This window comes from Falco cherrug, chromosome 10 (genome assembly GCF_023634085.1).
Source record: "Falco cherrug isolate bFalChe1 chromosome 10, bFalChe1.pri, whole genome shotgun sequence".
NCBI lineage: Eukaryota > Metazoa > Chordata > Aves > Falconiformes > Falconidae > Falco > Falco cherrug.
In genome coordinates, this window is record NC_073706.1 from 23,726,476 (window position 1) to 23,752,732 (window position 26,257).

The following is a 26,257-nucleotide window of genomic DNA, read 5'->3' on the forward strand; positions in this document are numbered from 1 at the left end:
AGCTGCTGTCTCCTGCGTGGTGTTGCAAAATTGGCTTTTGATTATGCTTGCTAAAAGATACTATATGTCAATATCATGTATGAATAATACATGAAGAATTAAACTTTTTAGGTTCATTTTACTCAAACCGGGAATCTAAACAAAACAAATAGAATTATTTCACAGGTTAAGAACTGTCTCTCTTTGTTAATGAAAAGTAAAAAATCTTTTTTCTGACCCAAGGGACCACCCATCATCCCAGAACTGGTTTAGCATACCATTATACCTAAATATGTTGGCAGATATATAGTATATGGCACATATGTAATATATTATATATATTATAATATATCAGGTTTTAAATTGCAAAAGGAAATTTTTCTAACATTTCAAAAGACCAGTCTGTGGTAATCATTTTGTATATGATGATTTATTTTAGCATCAAGATTAGATCATGACTGAATTACACCTTTTTTAACAATTTATAGATATTTTTGTTAAGTACATGGTCTATCAGTAGATTATGTATATATATAATCTACTGATAGACCATGTATATATTATATATATTATATATATATATAAAATATATTCCTGCAATTCAGACAAAAGTTTAATTTTATCTGTGTCTACAAGTATCTCGTCGTATCTGTAGCTTAGCTGGACTCCAGCTGTGCAGAACAGCAAATGACAATTACAGGGAATGAAGGAAGGGTTTTGTTAAAAAATATTATGACTGACAATTCTTCTTTGCTTTATTTGTAATTCTGCTGAGTAATACCAAGTGTTAGATAAATAGTTTTCCAAGGGCCACATGTTTTCCAGCCAAAATTTCCTTCTCACTCTTTTTAATGTATTCATTTCATTTTAACTTTAATGTAAGTAATGTGCTTAAATGAATGTCAAATACTGCCCAGATGGGCAGTAGTTAACTAGGTATGGTTCTAAGCTAAGTGATGGTGAAATATCTAGAGTGAAAGTACCATTTTTGTGTGTTTTAGAATGGGGGGAGGGAGGGATAGAATATCAACTGAAAAATATTGTTAAACCTCTATAATAATCTATCCAAATAACTTGGTTTAGTTCCTCCTAAAAAATAAACTTAGCAGAAGTAGAAAGGATTTAGGCAAATTTTAACCAGAAGATGAATTAAGTGAGGAGCAAAGTCCCTGGTGCTGAGCTTCCCTGGCCCCAGCTGAGCACCACGGTAAAGGTATGGATACCTCGAGGAATCTCCAAGATCCAGCCCTTTGTGTGCTTGAAATGTGATGTGAAATGACAGGAGGAGGCCAGAAAAAACTGAAAACCTGAAACTAGATGTGCAAAACGCTCCATTGCAGCAAATATATCCCTCTGTGCTTTCAAAATAACTGTTCTCTGACATCATTGGGAATGTCTGCCCTTGTTTCTCTAAGTGTCCGTGAGCAGTGAGGGGTGGAGAGAAAAGACCTGTTGACATAGACTCTATTTGTTGCAGGTGGTACTCTGAGATTGTTAGGGCCGTCTATTGGTCTTCAGTTTACAGCATGGGAGTCCTGGTGATTCTTCTAAAAGGAGTTTTATGAAATAAAAGCTGAGAAGGATCGCATGAAATGACTATGAGCATGATACTATTGAACACTGTCAGTTGAGTGTATGATGAATGAATTATTGATTAGCTGTTACTATTATAATTAGCTCCAAATCTAAAATTTCATTTTGTCTCAGGAACACATTTCAAACTGGAAAATATATGAAATTAGAGCATCTTAATGACTTATTCTATTTCAGTTGCCTTTTTAAAGTGTTTTTCTCCTTTCTGCCTGTGAAAATACATGTTTTAAAATGTCCAGTGTTCTTTTATAATGTATATGTCCTTTTCAACTGTATGCTATTTGTTTATTCTCAGCTGATTTTTGCTGTTCTTTCAGGAAAAAATGTTATTACACTGACTGGAGGAGCAAAACCATGGGCAGGTCGGTGGGTGATGTGTAGCTTCTAATTTTGTCAGATAGTCGCCCTGCAAAGAAAATCCATTCGCAGTTGTAAATCTATCCAGGAGACTTGGAAAATTAGACTATTTTCCTGAAGACTCAAAACATGTTAACTCAAAGTGTTAAAATATTCATCTGTAACAAGATGCAGTACTTAAAAGCTTTACTAGTTCTCATTTTAGAAATGCAAAAACATTTATGCCAGGAAAAAACAATAAATGGCCTGGTCTTGGCAACAAAGATTTAATACTAATGCTATCTCTACAGTTACGTCTGCCATTAGTAAGGCATATTTCTGGAGCAGAAAGGATACTTTTGAACGTGTATCTCAGATTTTGGTAGTCAGCTATTTCCTTAGACACGCAAACATAACTTCTCTCATGTGCGTCCTGGTGATCAGGTCTAAATCGATGCCGCACACCACAAGCTGGTTTGAATATTTAGTCGGTAGCTGTCAGAATAACTTGTGCGCTGCAGTGAAAGCTGTTGAAGTCTCTGGGAGGCAGACATGCAAACCTCACCTGCGGCTGCTGCTGCTGTTGCTGCTTCTGTCAGCCAGAAGGGTACACGAGGCCACAGCAGCAGGCGAAAGGAGCTGGGGAGTGAGGATGGGGATGCTGTGAGCTGTAGTCATTCTCCATCACTCTACTCAGACATAATGTCTGTAAATCCTAATTACCTCAGGAAAAGAGGAAAATTTTTACATGAGGGAAATCTCCTAAAAGAGTTGTCTGTCACGAGTTTTCTCAAGTTGGATCTTGAGATGAGATTACATTTGATTTAGCTTCTCCTGTTGTTACTTTAGATGATGAAAAACTCTCATTATTTCCCAGGAACAATTTAAGTAGTCTTATGATATCAGTTTGCCAGGTGATCCGCTCACAAAAATAGACAAAGCACCGTTGAATGGTAAAGTGAGAAAACTTTACACACATAGGCAGATAAATTATTGAAATAAAACAATCCATTACATAAATTTACAACTGCGTTTTTTCCTCTTCTCAGTCATTCACATGCTTGCTCCATTTTAGTGTGCATTTTGAAAAATGTAAGTGTTGTGTTTTGTAATGCAAAGGCAAAATCAACCAGCTTTACTGCAAAATTCTTTCATTTCATCTGTAATCCATCTGGTGAGTCTTGGGTATTAAATACATTTATTTTCCTTATTTAAAAGGATGTCTGAAATGTGCAACTGCAGTTGCACAGTACCTGTGAACCAAGTAATAAACACTTTTTGTGCCAGATAGATTTTTCATTTGAGACAAATGCTTTTACATGTGATTTACTTTGTGAGAATTTGGGATTAATATTTTTCTGAATATGTTTTCTGGCACTTTATATAATACCGTGTGCAAAGGAATAGTGGGGAAAAAAAAGAAAAAAGGAAGCTTCATCTAAAAATGAAAGCTAGCTCTAAAATTGCTGACATGCACATTTCATTATTCCAACTTCTACTACTGTCACTGTTCCTTTGCATCTCACTTTTCAAACTTAACTGCTTCTCTGTAATTTACCAAAGCTCTCATTAATGTTTCCAAGTTTTTAAGCAGAGTTTACAATAGCTATGATAAAGAACTATATTACAATCCTTGTATATCAAAGGTAAAATTTTAAAGCTATGGCGTTTTTATAATTTAAGAATATGAGGTAAGGCTAGTATATTGGACCCTACTGTGATATGTCACTGATGAATTTATTGACATGGTTATATGGTAGATGTATATACCTGTAAATGTCCTTTAAAAACTCTGCATAAGCTTTATTAGGAGCAGGAATGAAAGGACAGAAGATAAATTTTTAATGCTTACTAGTATACTGTCTGTCTTATATGTGGCATCTATGTGGTATCTCTCTCTATTTATTTATGAACCTTAAAAAAAAAAAAACAACCCACCCTTAACATTGCATTCAGTCCCATGAACCTTGAATTCTATTTGTAGGAGCACACAATAGAAATAACTTTATCATACTCCTTAAAAGCAGTATTTGGAAAAGCTTGAATAAGTGTTTTCAAAGGAAAGGAATCTGCTAAAGTGGGATGCATAAGTAAATTAGGCATCACGAATTGTCTGAACTCTTCAGATTTAAGGCTGAATAATCTAATGAATCATTTTTGTATCTGCCTTACCAGACACACCAATTTCATGCTGGTTGAGAATGACATTGAGGAAAAGAAAATTAAAAGTTAGTTGCCTTAGTATGCAACTTCACTCTGCCCACTGAGATATTAATTACTACTTCTAAGGACAGAGAAACAAAAATGACTTTGTTTAGCAACTGAGGTGCTCAGTTTGCTTTGCAAAAGGACTTTTAGAACCTTTTGGATTTCATTCTGCACGCTGAAGTGAATTTTTTAGTATCATTCCATTAAACAAATATAGTATCTTTTTCTTTATTATTTATTTTTTGATGATTGTGTCCATGTGTTGAATCTGTCAACCATAACGTGTTTCCCATTACAAAACATGGAAGCATTCTACACCCATGGAGTTCGGTGGCATATGGTTGACAATTCTGGCCAGTCCTGAAAGCTGCAAACACCGAGCAAACTACCAACTGGTGATTGCTGTCAAAAATACATTATGTGACCAGTGGCAGCTGCTTAATTCTGCTATCTCATCCCACGAGTCTGGTCAGATAACTCCCAACTCACCTATACTGTGTTTCTTTGCATTGCAGTCTGTCGAATAAATGTAATCTGCAAAGAGTTTTGGGCTAACTAGTTCTGCAAAAAAGAACAACTAACCAAATAAAAGCGAAGTTGGGCAAAGCTGAATTGCAAAAAAAATACAGTTGGGCAAAGCTGAATTGCAGGCATCTTCCTAAAATATTAGATTTTGTAGCTCTCTAGCTGAATTATTTTTGTACATGGTGGGGGGATATACTTTTCAGTTGAAATATTATATGCTATCTGAAGGCACTAAGTTTTGGAATTATTAACCATATATGATGTAATGAAAAAGCAATCACAACTTGGATAAAAAGCCATTTTACCTCAGAAAAGAAGTTGCAAATGTGATGTGGACATTATTTTTAATTTACTCCAATGGTGTTCTTCATTACTTTGCATGTTGAAAAGAGCAGGCATGAATTTTAAACAGGAGGTAATTTCTTTAATAATTATCTGCTAGTTTTTTAGCTTTTTGGAGGAGGAAGATGATCAAGACTTCTAATGTAACCAATTTTAAAAGAATTACATAATAAAACATCTGAAATCAGATGCACTGTCTTTCCTTTCTTCTTCCTGATGCATCTGCTTTTTTTCCTCATTAAAGAAAAGCCTGAGCTTTGACTCTTAAACAATTCACATGTGTAAAACAGAAAAAAAGAAGAAGAAAATAAAATGAAAACTGTACTTACATACACTGTATATAACTTTGTACCGAGAGAACTTCCACTGGAAGCAATAAAGATAATCAACTTCCACATTAAGGTGTTATTTGAGCAAAGGAGACACTTAAGAGGTGCACCTGCCTGGGAACTGTATTCTGTGCTTCATCTTTACAAACATATTTACGTTCTTTGTCTCATAATTCTTAGCATCAAATACAGTGGTGTCCCTCAGGCACAGTATCGGTTACATACAAAGTGTTCACCAATACTTTGGCAACATATAGCGAGAAAAAAATACTGAGAATTTTAAATCTAAATGTAAAATTCTCATTCCACATTTGGCTTCGGTTTCTGTCTCACGCTGCCATATAGGGGTAGAACTTGTTTGGCTGCTGTTGATAATTAGAGGTATATTTTCACAAAGGTCACTTTGCTGCCTGAGAGCAACTTACCATGTCATCACTTACTGCTCTTAATTATGGAATGGGTAGCTGTGCATCTGCTTAGCACAATCAATTAAGTTCACCTCAGAGGCAAAAATTCACCTCAGATAAAAAAAATCTGATGATGTATATGTGTTTTGTGTATCATGCATACATTTTCATTGAATAAGGCCCAAATCCCAGTTAAAAAAACATTGGGGAATGGTTTTTTTTGTAAAATCTGGACGACTTCTGGATCCCTGACATGCTTACACTGTCATAATATAGCACTTGTTTAATATATAGACTGGCTCCTTAAATACTTATACTTTACTGCAGTTGAATATGAAAAAAATATAAATCTGCAAGGGGTGCAGAATTCAAGTGCTAAGGAGGTAACTTCTAGCATTTGAAACCTGAATGCTTATTACCTAAATAATAAAAACCCTAAAGCTTTATCCCTGTATAAACTATGTCCTGAGACACTCTTTAGGCAAGTTGCCAGTAGGAGAAAGCCCTTTAAGTTACCGATATGTAATCTAATTGGGGTTACAAAAATTATGTTCTGTTTATGTTTTGTAATGTCAATTTTTAGGAAACTGCAGGAAGCCACACCTCGGGTTTTTTAAATACCATATTACCATATCTGTATAAGGTGTGTTTTACTTCATTTGATGTTTAGGTATACTGTTGCGTGAGGCAATCTCAGCTCTTGGATTTTGAGGAAAATTTTGCAGTGGAAGGCTTTACTGAAATCAGAACAGCATAAAAAATGGATCCTGAGCAATCTCACATTTACTTTCCAATTTTGTGAATATTAATGCCTGACTTGCCAGGCAAGGGAGGGAGGAGGAGTTACACTTGCCTTGTCCAGTGGGTTAATTAAGTGAGAAGGTAATTAAGTGTGTTCTTGAGTAAAGCATAAGCATCCACAGTTCTGCCAGATGAACTACCCTGGAAAATTATTTTCCCCGGACTCAAGATGCAGTCTCATCTCAAACCATAATCCTACTGATTTTTGGATGCGTTGGTCTTGAGTAAAGTGTGCAAGATAGATCACAAATAAATAGTGCTAGTTTTGCTCTGTAACTCTTATTTTTAGTTGCTTAATGTGGAAATGCCCTGCTTTCATTTCATTTCTAGTATGATGTCACAACATATACATTGTTGGAGATAGAAACAGCAAGCAGGTGAGACTGTGTAAATGTGATTTCTTCTTGTCTCAGTTTGCAAAGGAATATGAGAGAGCTGAAAAGCTGGTTGCCCAGAAATCCAATGAAGCTTGATAAGGAGGCCCTACCTGATCTGGAGGAAACAGATTGCTACACAGCACCCTTTAGCCGTGCACGCATACACCAGTAAGTGCTGGAACTGGAAAGCCAGTGCCGGAGACCCCAAGTATTTTTTTTTTTATTTTCTCACTTCTTCTAAGCAAGTACCATAGAGGCAGCAGTTAACAGATGGCCACTGGCAAATACCCAGTATCATATTTGATATTTTCTGTGGTTTTTCCCTTAAAGACAACATCTGCTCTCTGTTACTTGCTATTTCACAGTCATGCAGTAGTATATATAGGCAGAAATTTGACTGAAAAATGAATGCTGCCTTTTTGGTTTGGAAATTTTTCTTTCCATTATATTACAAAATGCAAATACTTGCTCAAGTTTGCTTTGCTTAATTCCATATTTTACTTAGGCAAAACCTGTGACAGCTGTTGGAAACGGGAGCTTCTGAAGGCAAGCTAAAACCAGTGAAGATTTTATTCCTTTCTTATCAGATCTGCATTTTAAGGATGCTTTTGTCTCTGAAAGTATAAATATATACGTACACCAAATAAAACATGTATGTGTTCAAATCAGCATGTTGATGGTGATATAGTTAAACACTGCTATGAATTTTTTTCAGGACCCAAAAAGTAGGTTTTAAAATTCTGGCTGTTTCTTCATTTTGAAAGTATTTTGTGATAATACTTTCTGGAGATAAATGTTCATTTAAAATAGAAGTGTAAATTAGGCTAAATAGGATTTTTATCTTCTCAGTAAAGAAGTCATGTGCTAGTGGACTGACTTTACCCTGGAAAGACAGAGTAATTGCATTATAATCTCAATTTTTTCTCAGTAATTAACTATATTGCATTGGATCAATCACCTGGTTTTGGTGTTATTTCTCAACCAGCTCAGCTGACGTTATCAACTGTAATAGTGTCACTTTTGGCACAGCTGAGTAGGCAAAAGCTCCTGAATGTCAGATTTCTGGCGTCCGGAGTCCAGAGCCATCTGGGAAAGGATGCTTTTTTTGGCTCCATCCTAGGATTCTTTAAGAGAAAGTGGTTGTGGAGCTGCTACTTAATTGTCCAGTGCATGGAGATAATTCTTTTTTTTTTTCTAAATAGCAATTCTGGTGATTCCATGACACAGACATCTGCCAAGTCATAACTTGTATTTGAGAACAATAATCTGTGGTGATGATGATAAATTTATTGGATCCGAGAAGGTGCTCTAGGGATGTAAAATCTTATGTCTTGTGCAGTAACCAAGGAGGGTAAATCACTGTAAGAAGAAAACACTTGAGCAGCTATGTTTGAACACCTGTGCATTGTTTTGAATATTAAAAGACAATCATTATTTTAATAGTTTTACGATAAACAACAAAGACAGCTTCTTCAGCAATTCCACAAGAAGTAGAATTGTGCATCACATGCTACAGAGAACAAAGTACGAAGATGGGAAGTCCAAAATGGGTGAGAGCACTGTATTTTTTTTCTAACCTGAAGCTATAAAAACTTCATATCTTTACTTGCCTGAAAACGTATCATTTGAGTAAACTCAATAAATTTTGCCATTCCTTGAAATCTTTTATTCGCTCAGTCACAGAGTTGAAGGAATGTTACATCAATTATTCTCTTAAATAACTTAGTGAAAATTAGCAATATATTTCACCTAATTTTTCTTTTTCATAATTTCTCAGGGTTTTTTAACTTTATGTGATGCAGACCCACGTAAAGATAACACATACCTCAGAAAACTGTTGAGTGGTCCTGGTAGTTCTGCTACTACCCAGCAGTTGCAGTCCAACAGAATCAATGTGAACGACAGTTAAACGTATTTGAGGTCTCCATGAAGCTCAGAGACAGTTGACCTGAGACTAAATTCAGTTTATATCAACTCCCTTATGACAGTTTTATTTTTTAGAAGGTCTAACTATTCAAATTGATTTGCAATTAACAGGAGATGTGTATGATTTCCTGTTTTCTTGGCAGGAATTAAATTAAAAATGAAATGAGATGGTAGAAATTACAGAAAGTTGATGTTTGAGTTTCAGAAGAAAAGCAGTAGTAAGAAAAACAGAAAACAAGGGTTCCAACCCAATGCCCTTCAAGTTGACGATGGTAACTTCCATTATGAGATTAGTTTAGCATAATTTGTATATTTGGACAAATCTGAAACCTCTCATAAGTACACGTTTCTGGGGGAATCTGTTGGCTATGGGTGTGCTCATACAGGCTACTGAATCTTTTTATTATAATTATTTATTTTTTATAATGTGCTTTGATAGTACAGGAAATCTGTTTTTAGGAAGCCTCTAGGAACTGATCCAAAATGCTGTAACCGGTATGATGCAGAGCACTGCTCTGATACCAACTCCTACAGCTGGCTTATATGTGAAAATAAAAACAGGTTAGCTTTTAACCATGCAAGGGCTTTGCTGCCTCAAGGATTGTCTGTCCATGCCACTCTCCGTGTATGTCAGATCACCTGGTCACGTATAAAATCTGTATCATACGCTCTGATGAATACAACAGGAATGTATTACACTTGATCTGGCACGAGGACCCGACCCCGAGAGACAAGTCGCAGACGCTGCCCCTCAGGAATCTGCTGGAGTTTGTCAGAGCTAGAAATCTCAGGGCATCAGCAAGACCTGCACGAACAGTTGGTGGGATTATGGTTTACCATCATGTTTAGCAGCATCCTGAGCAGCTAATACTGTTACGTTCTCATTGTGTAACTTGAAAATTCACACTGCCTGAAATGAAATGCATAATAATAATTTTAAAAAAATATATCAAAGCTAATATTTTTTTTTCTTTTTAGGTATTAATAGATTATTAAATAATGGAACATATGAAGCAGCATTTCCACCACATGAGGTAATCTTTTTAATTTTGTGTTTCTCTTTATATTCAAATTAAAACTTGCATTAATGTTTTGAGATCCTAATTCATTGGTAATTTTGTCCTGCAAACTTTTAATTTCACCCTGTAATTTTTTGAGGCTTTTATTATTTATAGCTCTTATTTTAATATTGGCTTTTAAATTTTTTTTATATATAATATATTATAATAACTTCCTGGAGCATTTTGTCACTGAACTAGAATATTATTATTCTTTATTTATTTTTGTGATCTGGACATTGTCTGTAGAGGTCTTAAGGAGAATATCACTTTTTCCAGATTGTTCCAATTAGTGGTATTAAATTATTTTTGCCTGCCACCTACAAAATGTTCTGGTTTTCTAATAGCTTGTGGACTTCATCATAGGGAGACTGGTTAATCATTTCCCATTTAGTCTTCTCTGAATAGTTCTGGATAGCTTCTGCTTGACGGTATCTTCTTCAGCAGGTTAAAGTCTACTGAAAGCTGTGAACCCATGAAGTAAATGAACAATTTGTGTTTGACATCAGAAAGTTTTCCGTCTCTGTATACTGAACAGAAAGAAGCACGCCACGCACCGTCAGCCGTTTGAAAGCCCAGCAGCAGCACAGCAATTGCAGCTGTGAACTCTGTGGTTGCTGGGGCTGAATATGGTGACTTCATGTTGCGTTTCAAAGGACTGACCCGTGCTTTACAAATTGCTGAGAGTAATTTTTGAATATGGTATTAATAATTAAATACGGGGAATACAGAAAAGGAGTCTTTTTGATAAATAATTCAACGTCATTGTTAACGCTTCAGCTGTGCGTTACTGACTTCAGGGAAAACCTGTGAAGCTTTCTCTGGCTGTCAAAACCATGCTGCCATATCCATTTAATGTATATGTTCCTTTATTATGGCATAAGCTATTGTTTCAAAGTTTCATGTAAGGTTAATGAAGTCATATTTTTAAGCTGCTCTAACCTTAATTGCTGCTTGACTGGTGCTAAGGCCTACTGGTTGAACACTCCATTTTTCTTTCCTATTTCCGCCCCCCCCCCCCCCCCCCCCCCCCCCCCAATTTTTTCTTTTTCACATGAGCAAGTGAGAATGAAAATTCAGTCCCAGTGGGAATGCTGAGACTTGAACTCATGGATAAACAGTGCAGAAAGGTGCAGGGGGTGGTGGCGAGGAGGAGATTTAAAAATATGCAATACTGGGTAATGCTTTATGCATTGCAGTCATTCATCCAGGTGACTGTGAGAGTAAGTTGACATCCTATTCCTAGGTGTTCCTAGCTATTCCAAAGGTCACACTCTGTGTTGGCATTTTTTTTTTTTTACTTCTTCTTTGGTGTCAATAAGTAGAATTGGACTCTTTGCTATGATTAGATAGTCTTCTTTGAGTTGCAGGGAATGCTCAAGATTTCAAATAAATGATGAAAATCTAAATGGTTAAACTACTTGGATCTACCAGGGTCGAGAAGCTGTCTGATTCCTAACTCTGAAGTACTGCTCTGGGAAGCTCTGTGCTCTTCCCAGGAAATCATTTGCCTCACTTGCAGTTATTTGACGAAAGATTTTCTTTAACGTGACTGAGTGGTGGTGGGGTTTTGGGGAAAAAAAAGGTTCAACTGAAGGAGTTGTCCTACTTCAGAATTGGAGTAAAATTACAAATACAAGAGATTCTGATTAGGATGGTTCTAATGAATCTGTGCGTTACGTTTCGACTGGTGAGCATAAGCCTATTCTTTCAGGCTGCCAGGCAGTCTGTAAATGTCAGGCATGCCTGGAAGGACTCCTCTTGGCTCAGCCTGGCTCTGTGTTTTGCTTTTAATCCTCTGAGCATCCTGTGTAGGTTTGAAACGAACGTCAGTTCTGCTGTTTCCCTCATCTCTGAAAACACATATCACAGAAAGACTGGTTTTCTATACTTGTGAACAGGAGTTAAATAAAGCCATAGAAAATGTCTGGGAGAGGAGAACCAAGCTGACCTACCAGAAATTTCTGAAATTTTATGGGAGAGAAAACCAGATAACACAAACATCTAAAAAAATTTTTAAAAACTGAAATACATGGAAACATAAAAATAAGCATATTAGTGAAGTGGAAATACTCGAAACCATATAAAGAGTTGATTATCTCTGTGTAGTCTTGTACCGATGTGGTTCTGTCATTTAATTCTTTAGAGAAAATGTCCATTTCAGAAGCATATGTAGCCCTGTCTCTTCTGCCAAGCCTGCATGAAGCCTCCAGATGACATGGCCTAGACATGTCCATAATGAGACCTATTTATTAAATATAGAAATTTCTTCTTTTAACATTGTAAAAAAATACCTAGGAAATGTGTCTTTTCCATAGTGCCTAATAGTATATTTTAATGTCTTTGCATTTCTCAGGGAAGCCACAAAAGCAGACATCCCATCAAAACACACGGAGCTCAGAACCACAGACACCTCTTATATGAGCGCTGGGCACGGTGGGGAATGTGGTACAAATACCAACCTCTCGATTTAATCAGGTATTAGTACTTTGAAGAGTAGCTTGTTTCTGTGATACGAATTACCTGGTAACAGTGTATTAACAATACTGCTAAATTCCTCATCCTTATGCTTCCTTGTAAAATTTAGCTATCGATATTATCATATAAGCTAGGAATTCTTTAAATTGCTCCTTTTGGGTGCTCTTTTGTGCAGGGCTATTAATTTTAAATGAGGCTGCATAAAAGGCACATAGATCCAGCTGCTTAACAATTTGCAGTGTGAAACTTAAAACACAAACCCATGAAGTGATGTGCTGATCAGAGACGGTTGCCCCTCATGAGAGCCCCTTGGAGAGCAAAGACTTACCCACATGGACAGTCAGAGTTACCAGATCCAGTGGAGGGAAAATGTAACCTAATTATTACATTTCTGCATGGGTTTAAATAAACTTCAGCTCATATATTTTATAATTAATGTCATAGATTACCAAATGTAAAGTAGAGAAATATATGTAATAGAAGTTAAATAATTGCGATGTTTGGGTTTCATACTTACCTCGTCTTTGACATGGAATACCAGTCATTCATTTTTCCTTGCTGTCAGTTTTTATTCCTGATCTGACAGTCATACCCAAACATTGTGCCCAGTACCATTTCACTGAAGACTGCAGCTGAGCATGTGCCATGGGACAATTCTGTGCTAATCAAATAGTATTGTCTGTGACTGGCCTTCTGATCACTGCTACTTCATCTCTTCCGGCAACAGACACACAGATTTTGAAAAATCAGGGATCAACTTTCAACTTGTGTTTTCAGTCCATTATTTTCTCTAATAATAGAGAATCATGTTATATGACATATTTCAATCATAAATGCATTTTATAAAGAAATACTTTACGTCATCCCAACTTACTTTATCCCTTCCCTGAATTTCTGTGTGTGTATATATATTATCTGTGTGTACAAATAAAACATCCTACATTTAATCAAGTTGAAACTAGTACATCTACTTAGTCATTACAAGGACATGAAAATTACAGAACACTTCAGTTATATCCGTATGAAATATACATTCTGGTAAGTCTGCAGTTAGTGCCACTAAAATGTTATACTAGCCTGAAATAAAACATTTTGATAAACCAATGATAATTTTAGTATAAACTTGTAATGGTAGTTCCTCAAGAGAATTATTCTACTGTGAAAATGGATAGAGGTCATCGTAAGTTTTAACTTTAAAAAACATATGTTTCCTTTTCACACAGGCGATATTTTGGTGAAAAAATTGGACTATATTTTGCCTGGTTGGGGTGGTATACTGGAATGCTTATTCCTGCTGCCCTGGTTGGACTCTTTGTTTTCCTTTATGGATTATTTACGATGGATTCCAGCCAAGTAAGGTAAAATCCCATTTAAAAACTTAATAGCTTGTTGAAAATTAAGAAAAGTCTGGTACAACTGAGATCATTATTATACTTACAAATGCTTTCCTGATAGGGTAATCATGTAAAAATAACCAAATAAAACACTGGGTTCTTCAGTCAAGTGTATCTGCTTTGTATATCTCCTTTGCATCAAGCTAGATGCGTACCACTCACAGCCGTCACAGCGGCTGTGGTGATTCCCATTCTTTCTGTAAGGAAAAACAGCAAGTACTGATTCTGATGCCATGGGTACTGCGATGGTTGTCATTCCAGTCAAGGCTAACGGGTGAAAAAACAGTCAGTCATACTCCCTCTTTACCTTCATCTTGCCTATAACTTCCACAGTGTAGTACAGTTGCCAAACTTCAACTTATTTTCGCCTATGCCTTTGTTTGTTTCTCACTTTTAATTGTGGCAAACTTTTTGTCTAAGAAAATTCTTAACTACGTCAGTGTAAACTGCAGACAGGAGACCCAGCTTGGGGGAGATTAAAACCACATGACATGAACTTAGTTTTCAGGTTTCTCACTGTTGTGATTTTGCTGGAGAGGGGTTTATGTCAAATTAGAAATCGTGATGAGGGTGCTCAAGTTAAGTACTGCCTGTGTTTTTAGGAACAGTTTCAGAGGAGGCACCCTTACTACAAAGTTTTCCATTAGATGTCATCAGACACAACAGCATCGGTGCACTTGCAATTGCAACTGTTCCTCCAAGCAGTTTGGGTGCTTAGGCTGTAAGTGTGCTTGGAGTCAGATTTCCTAGGAAGTGTTTCCTGGGCTTTGAGCAGGGCTATTTACATTTTCTCTATGGAACTTTTTCAGTCTCCTGTTTCACAGTGAGTTGTTGAGTTCTGCAGTGCTGTAAGTGAGGTGGTTTTAGGCTTGCTTTCCTACAGCAAACTCCTGAGAGGCTTTACAGCTTCAAACTGCGTTAAATGCAATTAAATGCAATAAATGTATCAGCCAGGAAACTATGCTACCTTTAAGGTATAGTTCTATGTAAAAGGGTTGTTTCGCATGATAAAGGTTTTTAAAATGCGATGGATGTAAAGTAGAGGATCAGCCTGTTCTTAAAGCTCAGGACTAGGACTGTTGAACTGGAAATCTTGTATTCTTCATGTGTACAATGGCACGGTTTCAACAAAAGGGGAACAAAGGGCTGTAATCTACCATTATCAGCTTACAGTGTAATATTTTAGGCATTGCCGTAGTAGAGAAAGATTTGGCATTGAGACTGCCCAAAAGAAAGAACAGAACTTCTAAGATTTTTTTTTTTCAAACTGTAAGCTGTTACATGTTTGTATAGGTGTCATACACTTCTCCCAAGAAGACTTGGAGATAAGGTTCCTGCTCAGCTTTTTTGACTGACAGACGCAGTTTTATTGCTTGCTGAAGGTTGCAGGGTGTAAATTGCAGGAGCGCAGAGGTGGGCTAGCTTTTGTGTTTTCATTCGCCAAGTTTTTCCCCTTGGCGGCTGCTGAGTAGCTGCAGACAGAACACAGAGATCTTATTTTGCTCCCCGAGGAGGCTGCTTGTGTTGGGTCCCATCCTGAGGTGCCTCGGTATCACGCTGTGTTACACAGAGCAAGAGCCTGAAAGTTAGGTGATCTACCGTATACCTCCTATGCCTGCGCAGGGAGGGGAGTGTTTACCTGTTTAGCATAGCTAACGTTAGCCAGGGTTCATTTCCCAATACTGGCAGAGGGCGGGTTAATGCCCTAGCTGTGTGCTCTGTGGCAGCCCCACACCTGTAACCTGGATCTGTTCGTTCTGGGCGGAAGGCGTGAATCTGTGCAGGCCCCCTGCAGAGTCGTGACAGGGCACTGTCACATCCCTGCATGCTGTCACCAGATCAGTAAGATCTGCTGTGAGACATGGATTCCAGAACAGAGCTTAACTCACTCCAGCTGATTGTGACTGGCCTGATAAAATCTATGTAGATGTTTTCTGTATCACCTTGTGTACTGAGGCCATTCTAAAAGCCGGTGATAACAGATGCTGCTCCTTGCCATATCTGCTTGCCTAGCCTAGACGGGTTAGTGAGAGTTAGACAGAAACCTCCTACCTCAAGCAGGCAGGACTCGTCCATTAGCAGGCAGACAGGCTGCACAACCTAAACCTTATTCTTGACACATTCTGGGACTGTGAAATTATCTATCTAGTGTTTCTGCAGTCATTTGAAGAAAACTGCTAGATAAACATCTATAACAGTTTTATAATCCATCATTGTCTTTTGAGCACTGCTACTACTGCAGTGTGCAAATGCAGTGTTCAGCAGCCCTCTGGAAGGAAAGGTTGGGTAAGTTATTCTGGCAAAATCTAGGGACAGAAAACCCAGTGGCAATTAGGAATCTAAACCTAGTGTCAGGACATTATGGCAGTGTCGTAACTGCCCCATTGCCCCACATTCAGTATTATTCAGTGTAACACTGTTTCGTGTGAAACAGGTTTTATCCTATTAACACTTGTTGCTAGGAAGGAGTGGATGTTAGGAAGTATTGATTTACAGGGTGATAAATTCTGTCAAAAACCTCCCTATTTTTCATCTGTCTTGTGTACCACAAAATTTGAACTTAGCGACTGATGAAATCAATTTTGCAGAAGCATGCTTTCCTCAGTGATGTCCCTCCACCACTCGGGTGCGGGGAGCTGCCATGATTCCCCCTCGTGTGGCTGCAGGCACAAACCCATCCTTTTGTTTTTCCACTGAGGTCCAGCAGTTTCAGCACAGAAGGAATGAGCAACTACACAAGCGTGCATTGCCGTAGAACCAAACACTGCTTGCGATGCCAGCCACAGGTTTTGTACAGCAATGCGAGGGTTATACACACCTAAGAACTGATTTGTCTTATGACTTGTATGAGTGCCTCTCTCTGCTCTGAGCTTGGGTTCTGTCATGATACCAGGTGGCTCTTTTTCTATACATATTAATGATATTTTATAAATATATATATCGGCCTGTGGCAGGACCCCATCTCAGCCTGGCAAAGGTGAAGGGCAGAACCTGTGTGTCATTCATCTGTGGCTGCCACGGGCAAGTTGGAAGTGGTGCATATCGGTGCATACGTGCTCCCTTTTGGTGATACCCTTCCTCCTTTCCCAGGGCGAGTGCCCCTCTCGTGCTGCCTTTTGCCCTCACGCTGTGTCTCTCTTGTTTCCTCAGTTACATTTTTAGGGAAACAATAAACTTTCAGGTCAAGATTGAATCATTTGATGATTCAAGTGTGTAGGGAGGAGGAAGGTGAAATAAGATGGGAGGACCTGCATATACACTGTGGTATCAGGCACTAGACACTATTATAAGCAAATATGCATGGACGTCCCATGTTTAGAAACAGAAGTTTCTCCATTCTACACAATTTGGGGCATTTTTCTGTCCTGTCACAAATCAAGTGCGTAAGATGGGCAGTATCTCTGAAAGGACATTGGAATGGAGGATGTTCTTTTCATTGTATGGGTTTGGAATAAAGTTGGGTAATAGTGTGGCTGCCAGGAGCCAGCACCAAGGTCCCTGGTGGTACTGAGATTAGTGTCTGCAACTCGTTGCAGGGTTCGGTTGTGAGATGAATGTAGCCAAGAGAACAATCCAGAGAATCTCTATAGAAGAACCTCCGTAGTAGTTTCCAGAGCAATTGAATTATATTCATAGGGCTCAGACATGCAGAAACAAAAATGCAGAGCTTGATTTTGTATTTCTTGTTTCATATACTTTTAACTATATTTTGATCCATTTGCCCTCCTTGAGCTTAACTGGGGGAGATGTGGAGTGGTGGTCAAATGGAAGGGCTTAAATAGTCCTATAGCAGTTTCTTTGTTTGGGTTCTTTCAACAAATTATGTGCCATATCTATTACCTATCTTTATTGTTAAGTTAGATGTCAAGCTATTACACATCTATATAAAAATAAATGTGATGGTTTAAAAGAATTCTGTTTAGATGGGTTTATACATATCATTATTTATCACCGTTGCAAGTTGTCCATTTGTTGTCAGCCAAACAGAAAGGGCAGGCATGAACACAGCATAGCTTGAGGTGCCTTTGCATTTTTATTTTTTTATTGCAGATTTCAGATATAGCAGTGAGGACAGCACAAAGAAGCTTATTTTGCTCTGTTATACTGCAGATTTGAGTTGCAGTAACAGTTAACATAGCACCTGTCACAAACACTTGTGTTACAGATGTTACTGCCTTTGCGGTGTAGTGCTAAAGCTTGTGACCTATCACTGTCAGTGTGATTTTGTAAAATTTCTTGTTATTAAAAACAAACCAAGATTTTAACTCAAGGTATATAATACAGAAAATCTAACATTTATAATGTTGGAATTTAAATTCAAAGTACATTACAATTTGGCCTTATATTTGACAACATTTTTTATTATTGGCAAACCATTATAACATACTGTTGAAATACTGTTTTTGTGCTTAATCACTTTGAAAATGCAAGCAAGAAAATTCTCTGATATGACACACTAAGATGTCTGTTACTCTGCAACTCTGATATGACTGCTGTGCTCATTCTGGCTTAAGGGTTACTTAGGAGAATTTCTTTGTCAGGACCACCTTGTGTTGTAGGGTTTCAGTGAATTAGTGATTCTGTGATGCTATGTGAAGTATGACCGAAGACTACAAAAGCAGCATCTGGGCAACCAGAATCTTTTATTTCTGTTTAGTGTTATGTAAAGACAGGATTTAATAGGTGCACTCATTTGGACATAAGCATAAACTTCCGTACAGTATTAGAACTGTAAATTCAGCTTTTATGAGTAGGAGAGTGAAAACATAATGTTTCTTAAAGCAAATTAGAGGGGATTTGCTGGCATTTGTTTGATACTGCTACTTTCCTCGTGTGTCATAGGATCATTTCAAGCACATCAACATTGCTAAAGGATAGGGAAAGGCGATTGCTGAGGTTCTTTGGGAAGCTTACTCACTGCAGTTAAAATTTGCCTTAAAATTAATTTTTGCACTTCTGTTAATTCTGTTTTGCCTTTGTCAAGACACATAATTATGTAGTACATTTTGAATATGAATGGTCCCAGTGAAGACAGTGACTTCATCTTCCTAAACCTTAGGATCCTTAATGCAGCTTGAAGATATTTTCCCCCAAAATAGGACATTAAAGTGGGTTGTTTGGTGGCTGTTGTTTTTTTTATTAGCCCTATACATCAGTTCTTCTGTAGCAAATAAAAATGCAAAGGCTTGAAATACTTCTGCCAGAAATCCTTGTCAGTGGTTTTTTACATGTGACTGACTGATCTCAGCGTCATCCTGTGGAACAGACCTTCAGCTGATGTAAACTGGGATAAGTTGATTGAAATAGTGTAGCTATACCAGTGATGTCCATCATCTTAATGTTTGGTATCTTTTATGTCGCTTAGAAAAATATGCAGTAAATATGTTTGAAGGCAGTGAATAATGTTTTGGTCTTCTGTTTGTGCTATTTGGGAGAGAATGGGATATTCACAAGTGTGAGAAGTGCAGCAGGATGCCCAAAAATACTGCATACTGCTCTAGCATCCATGGTTTTCAGGTCACTGATGTGAGATGAAGCTTTTCAAACCTAACAGTCACTTTTAATTTATTTTATTGAGCCGGTTTTGTGGTGTACGCATACTGTTAACAAATAGAGACCACAAACGGCCTGGCCTCAGAAAATCTTAAGTATGCTAAAAGCCTTTTTATAACCTTTATTTTCCTCTCTCGTACTAAAGCAAAGAGATCTGCGAGGCAAATGAAACCATCATGTGCCCTATGTGTGAACGCAACTGCACGCTACAAAAGCTTAATGAAAGCTGCATATATGCCAAGGTAATTATTGTCTTACTGCTACCAGGATAATTTTTGTCTAAAGATCCACTTTCATTGTGTAATGGCTGCTCTTGTTTCAGCCAAGATTCCTGCAAAGCACGTTCTTTCTCTCCAGAGGTTTTTTCAGCCTTTGCAATTCATGTTTCTGAAATGATCAGAATTAATGGGATGCTCTGAAATGATCAGAGATTATTGTAAAATTTGTTTTACTTTCCGTGAGCAATACCTTCCTAAATCCTTATTATTTTCTTCAATTTATCAAGTCCCCTGAATAATAAAACTTTTTTGGGGAAGGTTTTTCCTACTTTCCTGTATAATTAACTTCTCACTCTGTTTCCCTTGCTTACTTTGTAGCTGAATTTCTGCTCCTCCTAAAGAAATTTTGTAGTCCAATGTGCCTGTGATGTGCTTTGCTCTGTCAAACTAATGCAAAGGTCTTGCACATCTAAACATTTTGCTACAAGAAGTTACCCTTCAAACTTAAATAATCACAAGTACCTCTGTATACATGCAGTTTCTTCAAGTGAGCAATAGGTTTTGATGTGTGGTATGTTCATAATGCTGGAAAAGCAGCCTTGGCATTTTCTTGGCATTCTTTAACCCATAAGATAAATCTAGCTCAGAAGCCTGTATTTATAAAATGGGATTGTCTCTGGGCCGTGGCATTGCAACCACACTGCAGCGATGTGAAAGAGAAAATCAATTTTGTGTTAGATTTTGGTATTGCATACAGATAGGACCAATGTTGAGTAAAACTCTACATTCCAAATTATCTGTAAAGGAAAATTCTAAAAACATTTGACATTTGTGAAAATAATGTATATTTAGATTTTACAAATTTAGTTTTCAATTTTATAATGCCAAAATTTTAAAACTAAAAAGTTGTTTTGCAACAAATGCAGCAATAAATATCATTAATAATGTTGTACTGAATGCAGAACTGGTTTTCATTTTTAAATACTGCTATAACTCTATGGCAGAAAATGGCTCCATGAGATTGTTTTGTAACTTTTTTTACTGATTTCTTTTTTTTTCAAGATGTGTACTGGTGATAAGAGCTTTCTTAATTGAAATAATATTATGCAAACTATACAAGCCATCCCAGAAATGCCTCTTTTTAGAAGATGACAAGTACCTCTTAAGCAGCCCACTGCAGTTTAACAGGAAATTATTACATTTGGCACTGTGGCATCCCTTTAATTTTAAGTCCCATTATTTTAACATCCCCAGTTAATAAGAAGCAAGTTTTTTTGTCTTATTTACATTTACACTGACACCCTGTGTTTCAATCATGCAAACCTTACATTTAATGTCACACTGTGAATTCATTGCTGCAGAGAAAATGTGCCAGGCCAACCATACCTCCACGTACTTTCAAACTGCTCTCCTTGAAGCAAACCCAGATGACAGCCAGGGAAAACGAGCAGTAACCACTTGTATTCCATCTTCGCAGGCACCCTTTCCTGATGCCTGTAAATGTTATGGAAATCCTTGTAAGCTTCCAACTTTTCCTGCCGGTGCTTTTTTTCTGAAAAACCAATCAATCTTACGTTAGAGCACCGAAAACAACCCAAAATTGTCTCTTTTCAGGATTTGTCTGTTTTGGATGTCCTCCAAGTGGGGGAGGGAGGTGCTTCTCTTTGGGAAGGAATAGGATTACCATCTGGCCACTCGCATGGCAGAGAAAAAGGCAAAAAATAAAAAAAAGCTCAATGAGGCTTTTTATAATTCTGAGGTTATAGCTGTAACGGGCCTTCACTCACCATGTTGTCTCTAAGGGAAAGTTCACTGCATCTCTGTGTGTTACCCTGCTCCTAGGAAGTGCCCGGTTTCCAGCAGGGGTTGTGGTCCTGCTGGATGCCACCGTGCTGCACGAGTTGAGCATCACATACCCAAACGTGTGTCAGCACTTCCACCGTGCTTGCACCCAAATTAGTGAATGAAAACAGTCTGTAAATGTTAGAAAATGACAATCTGATTTCAAATCAAATGCTCCTTTGTATCTTTTGAGGCGCTGTTAGTAACGTAAGTGGAACTAACATATTTAAAAAGAAGGCATCGGCTCTGCTCTCCAGGAAGGGAAAATGGCATTTCCTGCTTGCTTTCTTGTTCCTGAGAGGGAGCTTGTCAGCCTTTCCCTCTGGTTTTGCTGTTGTGGGAACATAACCACACAAGCGAAGAACTGATACGCCAGGGAGACTATTCCTCATTCCTTCTGGGCACTGGCACCCTTATTCTGGAATAAGTGGTTTAATCCTTATTCATTCAAATCGTTCATTGTATATGAGTACGTAAGCACTGAGTTAATGAGGAAAAGTGAGTTCCTTTAAGTGAAGTTTATCTCCCCAAACCTGCTTATGTTATGGGACCTGCCTCATTTATCTAAGACCTTGTGCCCATATTTCAAGTTATTAAAACTGATGTCAGGGTTTCTTTCTTCAGTATCTGACAAGGTTCCTCTAAGAGGAGCACTTCAGACAGAACAAACAAATGCCAGAAAAATCACGTACTTCGAAAGTTTTTCCTGCCAACTTTTTTGTAAAGCTGGAGACAAAATACAAAAGACGCCTTTTTCTTCCTTGTTACCTCCCATTTCTTTCATCCCCTCCCTCTTTAATCCATTGCCATTTATAAATGCCACACTGAGATGAAGTTTATAATTGAAAGGAAGGGCAGGTAACAGCCGAGTTGTAACCTGAATTGCCAAATGCCTGAGCTGTCATTCCTGTCCACATTCAGTGGACTTTGTGATCCGTGGGTGATGCGGATGGGGCAGTAGGGCTCTTGGGGCTGGTCCTGTGCCAAGCCCACCGTGCCCTCTGCCTGAGGGCAGGTTGTTGATTCAGGGCAGATTTAAAATGCCTGAAGTCTCCTATGACAATGAGAATATCAGTCAGGTAGCTGACGGACCAGCACCAGGCACTACGATGTTTCAATTCTGCTTAGAGGCCTCTGGTCAACACGGAGTCTTAGACTACACATTTAGCCTTCAAGACAGTCAAATTTTAATTCTGGTACTGAAAGACTTTCACCCGAGCTCTTTTTATAAAGACAGTGCTAGATCGGGGGCCAGGTAAGTATCTTCTACCTTTGGCAGCTTTAGTTCTGCTGGGTTAGTTTTGGTTGGTTGGTTCATTTTGTATGCCCTTGGGAAGATGCCCTCTTTACTGAGCAGAATATCCAAAATCACATCCTCACACAGGTCTACATTCAACACTGAAAATGTTCATCAGATTTATTGTACAGCTTTCATTCATCTCTCACATTTTCAGTCTCATACCCGTTATGTTTCTGCTTTCCCATATGGAAGCAAAAGGAAAACAAGGCAAAAGACGTATTTGTATGTACAGTTGTTCTTACTGTACGATTCATGCAGCGGAGATACTGGATTTATTGATAACCAGTCCCAAATGGGGAAGTGACTATTTGGTAACCTTAAAAAAAAGAAAAACAGAACTGACATACGGATAAAATACGTGTTCATAATGGTTTCTCACGAAATTATAACAATTCTACTCAATAAGAAATAAAATAGAGGCAAGCAATGCTGTTTTCATTAGCTTTTTCTGCTTTCCTGAGTTTTATTTGTTAGGCAGAGAAGCAATGATGCCAGCCTTCTCTAGAAGAATCCAAACCTGTCCTTAGGATGAGTTCTTGCAGCTGGCAGCTCTCCTGGGAGCAGGCTGGGTAACCTGCCCGAGGCACCTGTCAGCCCCAGCGTGCAGGCAGGCTCCTCTACAGAACAATGGTCCCGCTGGCCACAGCACCTTTGGGCGTTAAGACATAAGAGACATAAGAAAAGATCACAGACTGAACCTGGTTACCTGTGCCCTTCCGTTGGCTTAAGGACAGGTTTCTTTTCACGATAAAAGCTTAAAAATTGGTCCTTAATTCAGCAACAGGTTCAGCACCGATGAAAGAAAAAAAAATATTTTCAAGAATATTCCATTTCAGGACATGCTCTTCTTATTTTCAAGAGTGGGATATAACCATTAATTTTCTGGATGGTTTAGGATGATACATATCAGAGCCACTTGCAGCATTTTTTCATTTCTTTTTCAGCTCACTTCAAATCCTAACATATGCCTGTTGACGATAACTTGGTTTGCTCCGTTATTTTGTAATGATTTGTGCTTTTTTTTTTTTTTTTTTCCAAATAGAAATTTGAAGCCTGTGCTTTGCTTACTAACACTCAGCAACAACTACCTCTCATTAGAAGAAATATAGGCCAGTTATCCCTGGAAAAATTATATTGCTGCAAATTGGCAATCTTAAATCTATTGAAAGTGCACTGATGTTAATTTTAGCTTCCTAAATACTCTTTGATATTATGGCTTGAATATTAAAAAATCTGGGGATTTTTTAGTATAATTTGTGATGTTTTCATAATAAGTGAGACATGATATTCACCCTCTTAGATGCTTAGAGTGATCCATAGGCATGCAAAAACTATTACTTTTTTCTGTGGGTAAGCCTTGCACTTTGGAACAGAACATCTGTTCTGACCAAAAAAATCTTATAAGAGTAAGATAAGGGATAAATCCAACAAAAGGGAAAGCATTCATGAGGAGAAATGAAGTGCACAATTTAGAGTTATGTTTTGGGGAAGGGGGAGGTATTTAGAATTTATTTAATGTTTGTTGGAGTGTAGGGGCACTAGCCTGTTAAAAAGGAGAATATGTCAACAGTTTGAGAAGCTGAGATGCCTAGATAAAAAGGATTATATACCATTCTTACCTGCAGAGAAATTGCCAGATGGCCTGAGAGAAGAAAATGGGATCAAAAGAGACATTACCTGAGTAATATACAGAGGAAGAAAAGTGAAAAGACAGTCATTCTTTAAGCTTATAAAAACCCTAAAATAGAAAATGTTGGGGTTGAATATGACCTGGCACATTAGAGGAATTCTGGAGGAATCTTTAGCTTTTTTGGGCATGGACAGAGCAGCTCTTAGTGTCTGTGAAACAAATAGACTGAAGGTGCATGAGGTGATGGGCTGGAAAACTGGAGTTCAAGTTATACTGAAAGAGAGTGGGGCAAACCTTGGTAGAAGAAACATGCAAGTAGGACTTCTTATTCAGATGTTTAGCTTTTAGTTTCTGCCACCAGTTATGTTCTCTGGGATTCTTTGGGGCAAAAGATTAAGTGGAAATTATTTGTTCCTGATGTATTTATTTTCTATTTAGGTCACACATTTGTTTGATAATGGAGGGACTGTTTTCTTTGCTATTTTCATGGCGATTTGGGGTAAGTACATTTCTATTTGTTTTGTAATTTTAGTTCACCTGACCATTTTATATGATTACTGGGTAAAGGGAGATGATAGCTCTTGATAAAACTTAAAAGAAGGATTATGATTCTGTCACACAAACTTTTTTTTCGGTTTAAATCAACTTCACTTTCTGTGCTAGTAGTAGGTGAAAATAATGCCTTTTATCATTAATGTAATGGCTGTCTTTAACATCTCAGAATCATGTGCCTGCATTTTATATCAGGCAGGCAGAAGTCTTTTTAGAGGCAAACATGTAGGTTAACTTACTGATCTGGAGTCAATATAAAAATCATGTCGTGTAGAGAATTCTTATAGAATAAATGAGAATGTTTTTGTGGGAGCTAATTAGAGGGAAGTATAGGAAAGATTTGATGTTAAGTGCTTACAACAGTTTTAATATTTATATTCAAATTCTGAGTCTGAGTATCTCATTATGTTCACTCTGACATCGCACACATCATGTCACAGGGCCCAAAGCCAAGCAGGGTGATATCCACAGAGGCCACTGTTGAACAGGAGTTACCAAAAGCAGTCTTGCCTTTCTTAGAAGGTCATTGCAATCATGCTGTGTAAGACAGATGTAATGATTCCAGCATGAAATGCTTGATGGAATTAGCTTTCACTGAAGCTAATAGTATTTTGCTGCTGAACAGTAGGGAAGACTGGTATTGGAACAAGAGGTGATTAATTTTACCAATGTAAATGTTTGTCTATGTAAAGCCTGAGAAAATAACACCAGTTCACATACATACAACTGTCTGAATTCAAGCCAGGTTTTACAACTTTAGATAGAATCAAATGGCAGACAACAGATTTATTTATGTCATACATATGAATAACCGTTAATGATTCTAACTTAAAGTGAAGGATAAACAAATGTCACAAATTTTGGAGGCTGGCCTGATAAAAGCAGAGGACTATACAAACAAAAGCAAAGCATCCAGGAGGTAAACAGACACATGCACATACATGCAAAATTCATAATTAGATTGATAAAAATTAACACAATATAATGGAAGGACACACTTTGAGTGCTTGCCTCTGGTATTTCTTCACTGGCTCCTAGCAGTGCTGTTATGGCCTTGCAGTTACTAATAATTAGTTCCATAAATTCCTAAAATGCATTGCACTACCAATGTAGGCAGCTCTGATAGCTTCTATCTTCAAGTTCTCCTTAGAGAGATCTCTTTCTATTTTCAGCTGAGGCCAAGGTTCACATGTAAGGAGGAATTTTGCTTATGTCCTGCTTTGCCATTATCAGGAAAGATGGTCTATGTGCTAAGGAAGATGAAAGCTGAATATTGATTTTTTTCTTAATTTCGAGCAGCAGAGTGATACTCTCACCTAACATAGGTGAATGTGTCTCCAGTTGTCAGTCTGCTATCCAGCATGCTGGGTACAATGTTAGGAATCAGGTTCCAGTTTTGATGGGAAGTG

At 37.7% G+C, this 26,257-nt stretch overlaps 1 protein-coding gene across 3 annotated transcripts in view; it reads left to right on the forward strand.

Moving 5' to 3' along the window:
* Positions 1–26,257, forward strand: part of ANO3 (anoctamin 3) — a 207,008-nt gene that overhangs the window by 146,528 nt on the left and 34,223 nt on the right. For 2 of the 3 annotated variants that reach the window (XM_055722906.1, XM_055722908.1), the window contains exons 7-14: positions 1,890–1,934; positions 6,934–7,065; positions 8,341–8,447; positions 9,802–9,857; positions 12,238–12,359; positions 13,583–13,717; positions 19,452–19,548; positions 24,735–24,795. In XM_055722906.1, coding sequence (XP_055578881.1) covers positions 1,890–1,934; positions 6,934–7,065; positions 8,341–8,447; positions 9,802–9,857; positions 12,238–12,359; positions 13,583–13,717; positions 19,452–19,548; positions 24,735–24,795 — 755 coding nt within the window. The remainder of the gene's footprint in view (positions 1–1,889; positions 1,935–6,933; positions 7,066–8,340; positions 8,448–9,801; positions 9,858–12,237; positions 12,360–13,582; positions 13,718–19,451; positions 19,549–24,734; positions 24,796–26,257) is intronic. The other variant, XM_055722907.1, reaches the window with a different exon arrangement.